The sequence below is a fragment of the Asterias rubens genome, chromosome 8 (assembly GCF_902459465.1).
Source record: "Asterias rubens chromosome 8, eAstRub1.3, whole genome shotgun sequence".
Classification (NCBI taxonomy): domain Eukaryota; kingdom Metazoa; phylum Echinodermata; class Asteroidea; order Forcipulatida; family Asteriidae; genus Asterias; species Asterias rubens.
In genome coordinates, this window is record NC_047069.1 from 394,155 (window position 1) to 409,497 (window position 15,343).

A 15,343-nucleotide genomic window follows, 5' to 3' on the forward strand; every position below is an offset into this window, starting at 1 on the left:
GAGACTTTTTAATCCATTTCATAACACCCATTCTAACCAACCATCCAAAAACATGAATAGAAATCCTTGTTCAGTATAGCTGTGAAAATTCCACCAAGGACATCTATGGTTAACCATGGTTAACTTTGACAGGAATTTTCAGTCGATTTCATAGCAGGCATTCTAACTAACCACGCCATCCAAAAACATGAATGGAAATCCTTGTTCAGTATTATAGCTGTACAAATTCCACAAGGACATGCTATGTAGTCAATGTAATAACAAACAACTTCAAAAAGACTCCTTTAAGAACATAAATAAAACTTAAATTATCTCAAATAATACAATGAGAGAGTGTTTACAAGTTTCTGTAGAAAATTCTACCTATGGTTAACCATGGTTAAACTTTGATAGAAATTTTCAGTTCATTTCAAAACATGCATTCTAACCGAGCCATCCAAAACCCTGGGTAAAAAATCCTAGTTCAGTTAGCTGTGCAAATTCCACCAAGGACATCTATAGTAGTCTGTGTACAAACTCCAAACCAACACAACTACATGTACAAAGCATCATCCCAAAGTTAGCCTTACTTCCTGCTGGTGGTGGTGGTGGTGGAATTAGCTGGCTCCAGGCACCAGGAAATACATGTAATGGCAAAATAAATAATGCCGGAACTACTTTCTAGCCATTTCCACCAATCAAAATGTGACATATATGGGTGTGTTCATGGAATAGGACTCTGTATGCTGACACCACTGCATAATGGTAGCAGAATTTACGTATACATATAGGCCGCTTTAACAGGATAAAATCACTGAAATTGTTACTTTTATTTACACAAATGGTGTTTACACATACACTTGTATAACTCTATTCATTTGAAGTATCAAATTTTTATCAAAATAATTCTTGCATACAAAATGAGTTCTAATTCAACATTTGTTGTTTAAATTAACATAAATGCTGGAACTACTTTTGATTGACCTTACATTGACCTTTAACCCATGAGCTTTTCTTGTAAACAGGAAATAATACAAAGTAACTTTCAGCTGAGTGAAAATACTCAAAATGACAAAGAAAATTAGCTTCATAAAATTTTATACTTGCACACCAATCATTGAGGTTCAAATTCTAAATTGTCCCAATCACAACTTCCCATGTAAAAAACCTTTTTCAAAAAAAATAAAGATTTTTCAGAAGAAAATCAACAGACAATTGCACCCTATCAGACCTGACACAGAAAAAAAAATTGCCTTGGAGCCCTTGCCCTTTCCAAAACGAAGCAAACAGGACTGCCCTATGCTGTTAATTTGAGTGCTTTTGTTTTAATTTTAGAGAATAACAAGAAAATAACAACAACAATGCGAATGACAAAAAAAGAAACAAGAGGAAAACTATAGATGCTGTTAATTTTAGTGCTTTGTTTTAATTTTAGAGAGTGACAAGAAAACACAACAATGCGAATGACCCAAAAAAAGAAAAAAGAGGAAAACTACAACTAAACCAAGCCTGCAGCATTGAGCCAAAGAAAGTCCAGCAAAAGTCGGTCTCATGACGAGAACCTGCAGGCCAATCCGGGCCGAGAGAATATAAAATTCTTTCTTGAAAACATAACTATTTCAGAAGAAGATTTATCAATAATAGTAAGCATTTATATAGCGCCATCTATCTAGAAAACTAATCCGTGACGCTAGAGAGGAAAAGAAACCGAAACAAAGAAGATCAACAGACAATTAAACTATCTTATTGTTCATCCATATTTTTCATCCTATTTTGTTTTAATTTTGATTTGTTGTCTCGTTTTCAGCAAAATAAGATCGATTCTGAGAAACAATGATTCATAAGGTCCTTTGAGAGTAGTCAGAGTGTTTCATTATAGAGTATAATTAGCCCCCTTGGTTCAACTCGTTTCTCGTTACAATTATGCCATATGTTATAGACAGACTGTATGAGTGTAGCAAAAACCATGACTCATGCACTGCTATAAGGTTTAAAGACACTGGACACTTTTGGTAATTGTCAAAGACCAGTCATTTTACTTGGTGTATCTCAACGTATGCATAAAATAACAAACCTGTGAAAATTTGAGCTCAATTTGTTGTTGAAGTTGCGAGATAATGATGAAAGAAAAAACACCCTTGTCACATGAAGTTGTGTGCTTTCAGATGCATGATGTCGAGACCTCAAAATCTAATTCTGAGGTCTCGAAATCAAATTCATGGAAAATTACTTCTTTCTCGAAAACTACATTACTTCATAGGGAGCCATTTCTCACAAAGTTGTATACTATCAACCTCTCCCCATTACTTGTTACCAAGTAAGGTTGTATGCTGATAATTATTTTGAGTAATTACCAATAGTGTCCACTGCCTTTAATCATAGCAGAAGAGTCAGATGGAGACTGTAACGGCAAACGGCTCCTATTACAATCAAGGAATACAGATGAGATCACAGAGGTATCAGGGCACTCAAAGTGTCTTGGTTTTGGAAACGTTTTGATCCTATATAACTGTAGATGTCTATACATTAAAACTAACATGTGAAGAAAACACAAGTCCCACTTCACGTTATTTTACCCAAAATGTTTACTAGAAGAATTATTAACTTATAAGAAAAACCTGTTCTTCATTAACTTCATACACCCTTGTGTCAGCATGTGATGACTATAACATACGTGTACCTATAGAAATGTATTCTTAAAGGCAAAGTTAAGGCTTTGGTTTTGGGAACTGCTCAACTGTTTTAATCCTATGTAGTTGTGTTCGATAAAATTAACCTGTTAAGACGCATTTCATTTCAAGATGTCAAGTTTTGAGATATCGCTAAAAATTCAGAGTGATTATGTCCACGCAGAAATAGGAATACACAATCTGAGAAAAGTTACTGACAAAAAAAGCTTCTCAGATTCAAAAGGCCAAGGACTAGACAAGTATCAACTGGACATCTAAACATCAGATAAGCAATATCAACCGGGCAGAAAACATTAAAGCCATTGGACACTCTTGCTAAACAGTGTTGTCCAAGGCCCACACTTAGTGTATCACAACTTCTATATAAAATAACAAACCTGTGAAAATTTAGGCTCCATCGGATGTCGGAGTCGGGAGAAAATAACGGGAAAACCCACCCTTGTTTCCCCACGTTTCGCCATGTCATGACATGTGTTTACTGTAATTCTCGCTAACGAGAATTGATATTGTTTTAATGTTTTTTTAATAAGTAAAGCACTTCATGGAATAATATTTCAAGATAAGTCTTTCCCCATTACCTTCTGTAAACCCTGTAAATTATTTGTAAATCTGTGAACTTTAATTTTCTTTCTGTACCGAAAGTGTATAATGGCTTTAAGCGTTTTATATCTAAACTTTAAATCATCAATGAAAAAGTTGAAGGCTGAATCTGTTGTTGTTTAGAGATGACTCAATTCAAACCAAGGACACCTTGATGTTATCTCTACTCGTACAAGTATTTGTTTGAAGTTTTACTTATCAGAAGGTTTGAAAATAATCCTGTAGTACAAAGAAGGTCATCCTAGATAAAATATTTATGAGCTTATTTTCTCTTCTTCGCAGTCATGTTCTGACCACACTGCAAGGTTGGTGCAATGTCTGCATTAATAATGGCGCAGTTGATTTGCATAAAAAAGTAGTCCCGGCAAGGCCAGAAATAAAATTAAAGAGTTGGACCAGAATTGCCAAGTATACAAAAAGCAGCAAAAAAAACAATTCAAAGTAATTTTCGTTGTATCACAATAGTAATTTTTTCTTTGGGTCTGCAATTTTTCTACTGTTAATTTTTGCATAATGGATGCATATCGTTTATTTGTTATTGTGTAGCCTTAATGTGCTTTTAGTGTATACTGTATTTTTGTAATTTTAATGTTTTAAGACTTGCAAACCAATGTGAATTTCACTGTATATGTTTAGAGATGTATATGTGTATATTTTTATGATTAACCGAGTAGTTGAAAAACAGTAGTCGCAACTTGACTAAGCAATCAATAGTCTAGACTTTGAAACTAGTCAACCAGGCTTAATCTTCAAGACAATACTTCAAACAAAGGAGAGTGGATATTTGTTTTAAACAAATCTACAAGAAAAGGGAATCTTCATCAAACAAAACCTCTTCACAAAACTAGAGCCAGGAATGCAACAGAGAACTAATTATGTGAGAACAAGCACTGTCTACACAACACATCTTCAGTACAACACTTCAAACAAAGAAGACTGGATATTTATTTTGAAAAAAAAAAAAAAAATCTACAAGAATCGGAAATCTCAAAACAGAACCTCTTCACAAAACTAGAGCCAGGAATACAGCATAGGCTACAAAAACGCTGTCTACAGAACACATCTTCAGTACAATACTTCAAACAAAGGTCACTGGATATTTATTTTGAAGAAAAAAAAAAACTCTGCAAATAAAAGGAATCTCAAAACAGAACCTCTTTCCAAAATTAATATCAATAATATGCAAAAAAAAAAATTATTTTAAATGACTTCAGTCTCCTGATGATGACTAGAGAAAGCTCATCGAAGCGTTGAGACCAATTTAAGAACTCACTCCACGGTAGTGCAGTTATAAACGATCTTATAAAGCTAAAGTAGTAGTCCTAGCTGATTTGTTAACTTCCGCCCAGCAAGTAGTTAAAAAGTAGGACAGTTCATTTCAGAACTGAAAAGTTGCTCGAATTAAACAAAATCTACTCCGCGATAGTAGAAGATATAGCAAGACAAGTTCTCTAAAGAACAAAATCTACCTGGCAAGTAGATACACACATAGCGTTACCGCAGACCAAATATGTATCATCTAATAACCATCCTGAATTGTTAACTTTGTACATACATTATTTTTAATTGTGTATTATCTTTTCCTGTAATTGGTGGCTCGTCAGCTGTTGGTTTGGTCAATAAACATATATAATAGTAAACAAGAAAATATACACACAATTTGTGTCAGGACGGCTTTGTAGAGTTACTGGTTACCTGTTCCTCCTCGCCACTCACTGGCTTGGTATTTTTTAGCTATTTTGCTTCTTTGCATCTTTATTGACCCCTTGCCTGCGCGTCACACACGGCGACTGATGCCACGCTCACCATGTTGGTGGGTAGTTAGTGTCTTAACGCCGCGTCGCCTCAAATGTGCACTTCACTGCATAACGCACAGCATAGAGTTATATATACAAATGCAACGCAAAGTAACATTGCCCACCAGTATGGCGCTTTCAAGATTTTTCTGATGATGACGTCAGGTGAATTGGGTCAATATATCGATTTAATAACAATAATAACTTTGGGTTTATATAGCGCCTAATAACTAACACTTAATTCTCTAAGCGCTTTACATTAGTGCCCTGGTCATAGGGCCAATAACATCCCTTTTTAATGTTTCTCAGCTCCCTTGGGAGTATATTTTTATGCCAGTGTTAAGTCTAATACAACTAAAACTAATACCATTTCCAGGATGGCCAGTGCCAAAACTCTACTGAGAACAAATTCACTACGTTGGGCTACAAAGAATTGAAATACAAAAATAAAAAGGACTTGGCAAGCTTACCTGTGTGTGGAGAGCTACTGATGCCCGTCCTGCATACTGTGCCATACGATGACGCATATTGAGTTGGTTACACATTGACTGCACAAAGAAACAACAATTCAAAATAAGCTTTCATTTTCAACAAGTTTCTGATTCCTGATCCTGAAGACTCTTTTTCAAAAAACATTTCAGAAACATTCCATAGGAGTGGATTTTTAAAAACTGTTCTTGATCTTTGCACTGCTGGAGCACAACCGAGAGGGAACTTTTATTTGACACGAGCGACTATTGTTGCTACCGGTACTTGGTACTTGGTTCTTTAATCCCTTTACAGAGCCCCATTTGGGCTAAACTGGGATGTTGTGGGAAAGTGACGTCAACAGCCAGGTGGATAAGGTGCCAAAAGAAAAATATTTAACGTGCACTTTTTACAGGTGCAGGAAAAGAAGGGAAGAATTTAAAGGACAATATTGCCATGCAGAGGCTGCATTGCTCTGATGGCAGGGATGGCTGATGTTTGGCAGACCTGTATGGATGGAGCTATGTGTAGGACAGCAGATGGTGGGAGCCTGTTCCAAACTGACATAGCCCTTGGAAAGAAATCGTATTTCTATTTGGTGCTATAGAGGATGTCATTATTATTATTATTATTGTTATTATTATACCAAGAAAGCCAAAGCTATACAGCTAAAGGACAAATAAATTGCACAAAACGAGTTGAACCGAAATACACAAATGAATTGTAAACACTGATTTTTCATTAAAAGCTAGGACAAAAAACACCACACACATTTTCAGGTACAATGATAAAAGTGGGTTCCATAGACAACAATGTTAGAGAAAGGTCGGTCTCCATAGCTAGCGAGGCAGGATATTGACCCCTTGCACGCGCGTCACAAGCGGCGACTGATGCCACGCTCACCATGTTGGTGGTCAATAGGTTTACGTGTAAACGCCGAGTCACCTAAAAATGCGCACTTCACTGAATAACACACGTTGACATTGAGCACCAAGATTATTCTGATGATGACGTCAGGTGAAATGGGTCAATATAGGTATGTGGAGTGTTTAAGCGGAGGACCGTAGACCAGGCCTGACATTAACAATCATGTTGCCTTAGATCGGGCGAGTTGGTCTTTGAAAAGCGTTTTAAACCCGTTTTGTTATGAATTGCATGGTTAGTTATTTTGAGTTCAAATTTTGACGTAAAAGAAAAACCGTGCAGTTTCGAGGCATGTTTGTGTGGATCATTTTATTCTACTTTTAAATTATCTATCTAATCATATATATGCATTTCATAGCAAACGATTTCAAACACTTCTCAAAGACCAACTCGACTGTGCCCAATTTCATGGCTCTGCTTACAGCCGAATTCTGCGCTTATGATCGCAATTCCCCGCTTACGTGCAAGCGCCGAATTTCTGCGCCAGCCTTGTAAGCGTAGAATGCCTATTAACGTGAAGTACGCACGTGCAGAAGCCCAAATTCACCGCTAACCCGTGAAATACACTTGCCGTAAGCACATAATTCCCTGCTTCCGTAAGCGCCGATTCTGTGCTTACGGTGAGCAGAGCCATGAAATTGGGCTCTGATCCTTTAGGTAAGCAAGTAAAGAACTGAATTACCTGAACTTTCTGTTTGTCAAGCAACGATGGATAAGACTTATCTGCACCAATCGCTACTGCCAAAGCTCGATGAACCAATATATCAGAGTATCTGTACAAAACACAGAAACAAGAGTCACAGATATATCAATTTCTATATGAAGAAACAATGCTGTCATTCATTGTTAACATTATTATAATAATAATGGTTTCTTATATTGCGCTCAGGTCCGTCACTCAGTGGCGCTTCAACATTATTACCCCTGGCCACTGGGCCTTAAATCATTCCTAAAACCATCTCAACTCCCTGGGGAGTATACACCCCGTGCGACAATTATATGCGCTACTCGGCTGAACCAATCACACGAACCATCTCTGCCTTCACAGTTACCCGTTTACCCCCTGGGTGGAGAGAAGCAATTATAGTTAAGTGTCTCGCTCAGGGACACAAGTGTCACGACTGGGATTCCAACCCACACTCTGCTGAACAGAAGCACCAGAGCTTGAGTTCGGTGCTCTTATCGGCTCGGCCACGACACCCTGCATCGTGTAAGACTTGAAGCTTACCTTCGAATGGGCGATGTGAAGTGTGTATAGATAGGTGCAGCTAATCCGTAATGGAAGAAATCTTCATATGGTAAAGTGCCACTACTAAAGTACAGCGCCTGTGTCATGCAACGTGTTGTCATCATTCGTAGAAGCTTATTAAAGAAAGGTTCGTCGGGTAACTCTGCTTTATCTAAGGATTCAGCTAAAGCATGGCCACTGTCAACCTCCAGCTCAACACCCTGTGGAATATCAAGTTAATAATATATTAATATAAGAATAAATAAATCCTATAAACCGCTAAAAATATGACCAAGGGACAAATAAATGGTAGGCTTGACTGAAGAGGTAAGTTTTGAGATTGGATTTGATTGAAGAAATGTCAGGTTGTGATCTAAGGGTGAGAGGCAAGCCGTTCCACAGGGGGGGGGGGGGGGGGCGGGGGGCTGCAACCGAAAAACTTCTATCCCCATAGGTTTTCAACCTGGAAGGTGGAACGGCAAGCAAGTTGGCATCACTTGACGTTAGTTGACGAACAGGCTTAGATGGCAGGAGAAGCCTCTGCAAGTTAAAATGCAGGACAGTTCTTTTCAGAACTGAGAAGTCTCCCAAATTCTGAAAATTTATATCTTCCGTAGTAGTAGAATAATAAGCAAAACCAGTTCTCAAAAGAACACAATCTACCTTGCAAGTAAATTCACACATGGTGTTACCGCAAACCAAATATATATATTGACACATTAATTGTTTGCTGTCCACAATGTACAATAAAAAAGGCGTGTCATGGGCAAGCGGTTAACAGCACAGGATTCATAATAATAATAACAGCACGCAGTTCTTGTATATTGTGTTATCACACCCAATTTTCATGTAATCCTCTCCAATGCAACCAGTGTATTCTGTAACTTTACCCCACCTTTGTGGCGTGTCATGGCCGAGCGGTTAAGAGCACCGGATTCAAGCTCTGGTGTTTGATCAGCGGAGTGTGGGTTCGAGTCCCGGTCGTGACACTTGCTCTGCAAAATTGGGAAGGTAGTGCTTTCTGCTCTACCGAGCAGGCTTCTGACTGATGATACCCATCCGTATGGACTGTAAAAGGGGTAACCCTGTTTCAGCCCTAGGAGTAGGTGGCAACGGCCTCTGGGAAAATAAATAATTGTAGCCCACACCTTGAAGTGGCCTTCAGGCCTTGTGTGTCTGGCGACTTGCATAAAAATAAAAAAAATAAAAAATAAATAAAAATTGGATGGTCTCCTATCTACCTTAGCCAGAGCAGCTTTAATGACGGGTTCATAGCTAGAGGGTGATGGTGTAGGATGTCGACGTAAGCAAGCACATTGAGGAAACTCTTCAAATATCTTCTTAGCTACTGAGATGTTTGCCAGCAGCATGAACTCCTCCACCATGGAGTTAGTTTCTCTGCAAAATAACATCTAAGAGTAAATAAAACGCATAATAATATACAAAAAAATTAATGTTTATGAGCGCAATGGTGTGCATACTTTCATGAGTGGAAAAATGGAATGTTCTATTCAACGCATTGGAGCCGAGTTTTCACAGATTTGTTATTTTATGCATATGTTGAGATACACCAACTGTAAAGGCTAGTCTTTGACAATTAGCACAAGTGTCCACTGCCTTTAAATACTGAACGGTCTTTTGACTCACTCCTAAAAGCCAATCTTCAAAGCCAAAAAGCATTAGTATAGAAACGCAAATTTATTACATCTTCATCAAAAAGCCTTTAGCTCACAAGGAGGAATTCTATACCAATAATGCTAAAGAACATGATTAACACTATACCTCATTTCTTTCTGCTGGACTTCAATAGGGTCATGTGTCTCACTATCCATACTGAAGCGAATCTCCGGAGACGCCAATACTAGTGCTCTGCACAAGAAAATCCATACAAGAAACTGCAAACTTGAATAATAGTATAATAGAAGCTTCTTATATAGTGCGTATATCGATCACTCAGTGATGCTCAAGGTGCTTTACTTACAGTATTTTCCTCCAAGGTATCTGGGACTATGTTAGAATTATAAGACCTGGGGTCGATTTTACAAAGAGTTAGGGTTAGGAGATAGTCCTAGGAGATGTGTGGCTAGTCCTAAGTTAGGACGAGTAACTCGTCCTAACTCGAGATAAGACTAGTCCTAACTCTTTGTGAAATCCACCCCTGTTCTTTTACATAGCACCATGTAATGGTTTACAAGGTGCTGTGGCGCTGTATGCTGCCAATCAAACCAGGATGAACCCCTTCTCTTTAATACATGTAAGTGGTTCTTTTACATACCACCATGTAATGGTTTACAAGGTGCTGTGTCGTAATATGCTGCCAATCAATCCAGGAACACCGGGGCGAGCCCCTTCTCGTTCTGATAAGTGCACCTTTTACATAGCACCATGTAATGGTTTACAAGGTGCTGTGTCGTAATATGCTGCCAATCAAACCAGGAACACCAGGGCGAGCCCCTTCTCGTTCTGATAAGTGCACCTTTTACATAACACAACGTAATGGTTTACAAGGTGCTGTGGCGCTATATGCTGCCAATCAAACCAGGAACAAACCAGGAAGGTGGACCTCTTCTCTTTATGACACTGCAAGTTTATTTGTATCGACTGGAATCACTGGATCTAGACTGGGCCCCTGTCTAGATCCAGTGACTGGGCCCCTGTCTAGATCCAGTGATTCCATTGGATACAATGATATCATCTGATATGTGCAGTGACATATAGATGCCCAAACAGTCACTGCTGTCAGGTCCCCAATATAATTTGACTGTGTATCTCTATGTGAGATGAGGGTATTAGGTCAAAGGTCAATTTAAATGCTGGTATCGAGGCGGGTCTCTGGCGTTCCCTGTGGTTTGAGTTGATACTGGTCCGTGTTGATAGCAGTTTTTATGGTGAACAGATTTATATAGTGTGCGTTTGATAAGCTTCCCTGGGTCGACCCCGCAGTGCTCACTTGGGTGAGCCCCTGACAAGAGCTAACCGAACGATCACACTCATGGTGACGGCATGCACCACAGGTCACCCCAAGTGACCCACGTCACAAGCAGGGCACTGGGGGCTGACCTAGGTGAGCCCTTTGAATGACGTCAAAGCTATTCGAACGTACCGGGGCAGTCCAGGGTCGACCCAGGGAAGCTAAACGAGCGCACCCATTGTGAGTGAGTTACTTACCCATTGTCCATGCGTTTCTTCTTGAGTATCTTGGCTAGTCTGTTCAGACCTCTGAGGCCAAGAGTAACGTTGTCCTGCATTGAATCATCATCAATTCTAAGTTGCGCTTCTTCATAGGTAAATGCAGCCTGTAAGGAAATCAAACCAATCAATGTTAAAGACACTGGACACTATTGGTAGTTACTCAAAATATTTATTGCCATAAAACCTTACTTGGTAACGAGTAATGGGGAGAGGTTAATAGTATAAAACATTGTGAGAAATGGCTCCCTCTGAAGTGAAGTAGTTTTCGAGAAAGAGGTAATTTTCCAAGAATTTGATTTCGAGACCTCAGATTTAGAATTTGGGGTCTCAAAATCAAGCATATGAGAGCAAACAACTTCGTGTGACAAGGGTGTTTTTTCTTTCATTATTATCTCGCAACTTGGTTGACCAATTAAATTCAAATTTTCACAGGTTTGTTATTTTATGCATATGTTGAGATACAGCAAGTGAGAAGGCTGGTTATAAACAGCTCCAGCTGGTCATTATCAACTGTTTAAACACCCCCACGTGACGCGCTCTCCACCAATAGACGTAGCGAAACTGTCAGGGGTATTTATGAATATTAGATCAATGAGAATGACTTGACACTTACCCTTGAGCAGATGATGCTCTTAGTAAACCTGACGTTGACAATCTCAGCATGTTGAGTGATCTCCCAGATACAGGAGAAAGCGAACCTCTCTACTTTACCTCTTAGAGAACACAGATTAGAACTCAGTAACTCAGGAACCATATCAATCCTCTGAAACAAACATTCACATCAACAAAATGGTCAAGACGATTTAAAGGAGCACTACCAATTTTTTTTTTCTAACAACAGTAGCTGGGAGTGTAATCCACTATACACATAAACTGTCAAAACCATAGAAGTTTGAGATCGATCGGCCATCTGGGTCACGAGAAAATAATGAAAAACCGATTACAAATTTTGCATAACATCAATTAAAAATGAATAAAACGAATCAAACCTAACAATTTGTTACCGAGGCATATAACAAGCATCACGTGATTGGCTCTCGACCAATATACCTTCACAATTTGTTACGTTGGTATAACAATTGAATTTATGACTTTTTAAATGCTTTCTTGTACCAAAGTTGCATGTTTTTTCTAAGCTTTTATAGTTTTATAATGTTCAGGCACCTTTTTTGCCGGTAAGGCTTTGATTTCTATTGTGCTTATACTTTTAAATGGTGTACTTTCATACTTTTCTTAAACTGTTTACCACATGTATGTAATTTTCTTATGCATTTTTAATGTTATGCGCCCTCGAACAGGCTGGTTCTGGAGAGAGGGCAATACAAAATCAATAAATTATTATCATTATTATTATTATAATTATTAATTATTATGACATTTACCTTCCCACTACTCCACTTCTCAAGCAATTACACTGGTTTCCAGTTGCCCAACGCATTCAATTCCGTACAATGGTCCACACATATAAATCCCTCAATCACTGTGCCCCGGATTATCTCTCCTCTCTCCTTTCACTCCAGACATCTTCTTACTCTCTTCGCTCTACTACTGGTAAATCCCTTTCAGTTCACAAAACCCATGCACTTGCAGATGACAGGGCATTTTCTACTGCTGTTACCGGACTATGGAAATCTTAAGCTATCCTAACCAGAAGCTCAAACAGTGTCCCAGCCTTCAAACGTGCTCTCAAAACCCACCTTTTTGCCTCTTCGTAGCTGGTTGTCTTTTATCTTTGTTCTGTCTTTTCCCTCTTCTTTCCTTCTCAGCGCCTTGTATCCTTTGGCAATTTGGCGCTTTGTAAATACTGTTACTATTATTATTATTATTATTATTATTATTATTATTATTATTATTATTATTATTATTATTATTATTATCATTATTATTATTATTATTACCTTATCCACAAGATAGACAGTTGTACCTCGACTGGATGCTTCATCATCGAGTGCATTCCCTGGCCGGATGAAATGTGTAACGTCTGCAATGTGTACACCTACCTGTAGATTAATCACAATAAGTATGAGGAACCAATCAACGAACCCAAGAGCACTTCAGGCTCTCCAAAGGCTTCAACGTTTAAAGGCAGTGGACACTATTGGTAATTACTCAAAATAATTACGAGCATTAAACCTCGCTTGGTAGCAAGTAATGGGGAGAGGTTGATAGTATAAAACATTGTGAGAAACGGCTCCCTCTGAAGTGATGTAGTTTTCAAGAAAGAAGTAATTTTCCACGAATTTGATTTTGAGACCTCAGATTTAGAGGTCTCGAAATCAAGCATCTGAAAGCACACAACTTTGTGTGACAAGGGTGTTTTTATTTCATAGTTATCTCGCAACTCCGACGACCAATCGAGCTCAAATGTTCACAGGTTTGTTGTTTTATGCATACATGTATGCTGAGATACACCAAATGAGAAGACTGGTGTTTGACAATTACCAATAATGTCCAGTGTCTTTAACAGAGGCTGTGTATAACTTTAAAGGTGTTTTAAAATGTTGGTAGAATGAACAGAGAAAACACAGGTGGTCGAGCGGTCAAGCACACTGGTCAATTCAAACTCAAGCTCAGGTATTTCTGATTAGAAGAGTACGTGTTCCTGTCCCAGTCTTTACACTTGTGTCCTTAGATGAATCTGAGCACTGTATAAGGAGTGACTATTCTCATAATTACAACATTTCACCATGTTGATGTAAACAATGAACAGTCGAAGATAAATTGGGTAAATCAACACGGTTTCTCCTGAAGCAAGCACAATATACTGTTCGAAACGTCGAGACCAAACCGGCTCTTTTCAGAGCCACCACTCCTTCAAAAGAGATTTTACTCATGGTTGTACAAGTTTACTATTCATATTTATATTGATAGTTACTCCAACACGGTGACAGTGAAGGATTGTTACCGGGGAAAATCACTTCAACACAGTGGTACGTAACAGTGATGTACAGTTAGGTTTACGGGAGTTTAAAGCAGCATACTGATAGAACAAAAGAAATCGGCAATGAAAACTAGCTGGGGTTGACTACAAAAAATCTGGCGAACTTAACCAAACAAAAACCAGGGGCAGAAATGCCTTAGACATACGGCACCCCAGTACCTGTGTACAGACAGATGGGCTTGCCACACCCTAAACAAAATTCCTAAGATGCCAGGAGGCGATTCGCTGTGGACACTGAACTTTGACTTTATGAAAAAAAGGATAACTGATGGACGTAAAGAAACGTTCAAAAAGGTATTAACGGTTAACACACATCACCGGTGGGAGATGACACAAACATATTCAAGTTTTGAACGTTCCCTAAACCAATAATAATAACATTGCCTTACCTCTAGGTAACCATTGTCAATGTTTCTACAATGTAATGCATCGTCAATATCTGTACATCCTGGTGGATCTACACTGCAGATGTCTAGATGACGTAGGTCTTCACGAACAGCCACATCCTACGATAGACATCACAAAACGCACAACTCATCAGTATCAAAAACTACTTCTTAACTTGACTTAACTTAAATGCATTTATAAAGCGCTTTAACACTGTTTCAAAGCGCTGTACAGCCAAGAAAAAAACATTAAAATTCAGGATAAAAAACATGAGCAAAAATAGCAATATGGCTTTAAAAATACACAACAATTAAAAAAGAAGCAGAAATTTAGAAACAAATTGCATTACAAACATTCATATTATATACAATAAAATACAAAAATAAGCGTCAGGCGGACCCAGAGTAAATCAACCCCATTTCTGATAAAAAAGGAGGCAAAATTGAACAAAAAGGTTAGATCTCCTCTGCGACTGCAAAACGCACACTATAATTTACATGACAAAGGGTTAAATAAAGCAAACCACAACATTTAAAATTCTCACAGTTCGAGCTTACACCCGTTTCAGACGGGCGTTCCAGAGTCGCTCGGAACCAAATTATTGAATTAAAGTACATGAAAAGTTTGACGTCTGACACAGTTAGGAGCGACTGGACACGCTAGAAGTCGAAAGATGGACTGTTACAGTCATTAGAAATGACTCTGGAGCGCCTTGGTTTCAGACGTCGCTCTTGTCATCAGATGTTATGTTAAGTTCGCCTGTCTGAAACCAACATTTAATTGGGTCCACCTAGAGTCGCTCCTCATCTTTTTGGTTCGGCGCGACTCTGGAGCGCCTGTCTGAACCAGGTGTAAGTCAGTTTCAAGTCAGTGTCCGATTGACAAGAAAAACAGACATGCATCTGTACATGCAACTCAAACAAATTACATGCACAAAATAAATGTTGCACACACTGCACATAAAATTTGAAGTTTTAAAAAAAAAAAACACTTTATGGTTTCCATTCACTTTTTTTTCCCACTCGCCCGCCAGACGAGTCAACTTAAATTCTGGGTTGCCTGAAAGTTTTAGGATGGTCTTATCCCCTAATTCCCACCTTTAATACTCTTCTCATCAACAACCATTGTCATGGATTCT

The 15,343-nt window shown here is 38.5% G+C and overlaps 1 protein-coding gene across 1 annotated transcript in view; it reads right to left on the reverse strand.

Annotated features, from left to right (window-relative positions):
• Positions 1-2,369: 2,369 nt before the first annotated feature.
• The window catches only part of LOC117293468 (exosome complex exonuclease RRP44-like), a 24,789-nt gene continuing 11,815 nt past the window's right edge, over positions 2,370-15,343 (reverse strand). The window contains exons 2-11 of the mRNA XM_033775817.1: positions 14,208-14,324; positions 12,776-12,877; positions 11,491-11,640; positions 10,854-10,981; positions 9,468-9,554; positions 8,927-9,083; positions 7,686-7,906; positions 7,140-7,230; positions 5,536-5,613; positions 2,370-2,399 (exon numbers count right to left, since the gene is read on the reverse strand). Of these exons, the coding sequence (XP_033631708.1) occupies positions 2,370-2,399; positions 5,536-5,613; positions 7,140-7,230; positions 7,686-7,906; positions 8,927-9,083; positions 9,468-9,554; positions 10,854-10,981; positions 11,491-11,640; positions 12,776-12,877; positions 14,208-14,324 (1,161 nt within the window). The remainder of the gene's footprint in view (positions 2,400-5,535; positions 5,614-7,139; positions 7,231-7,685; positions 7,907-8,926; positions 9,084-9,467; positions 9,555-10,853; positions 10,982-11,490; positions 11,641-12,775; positions 12,878-14,207; positions 14,325-15,343) is intronic.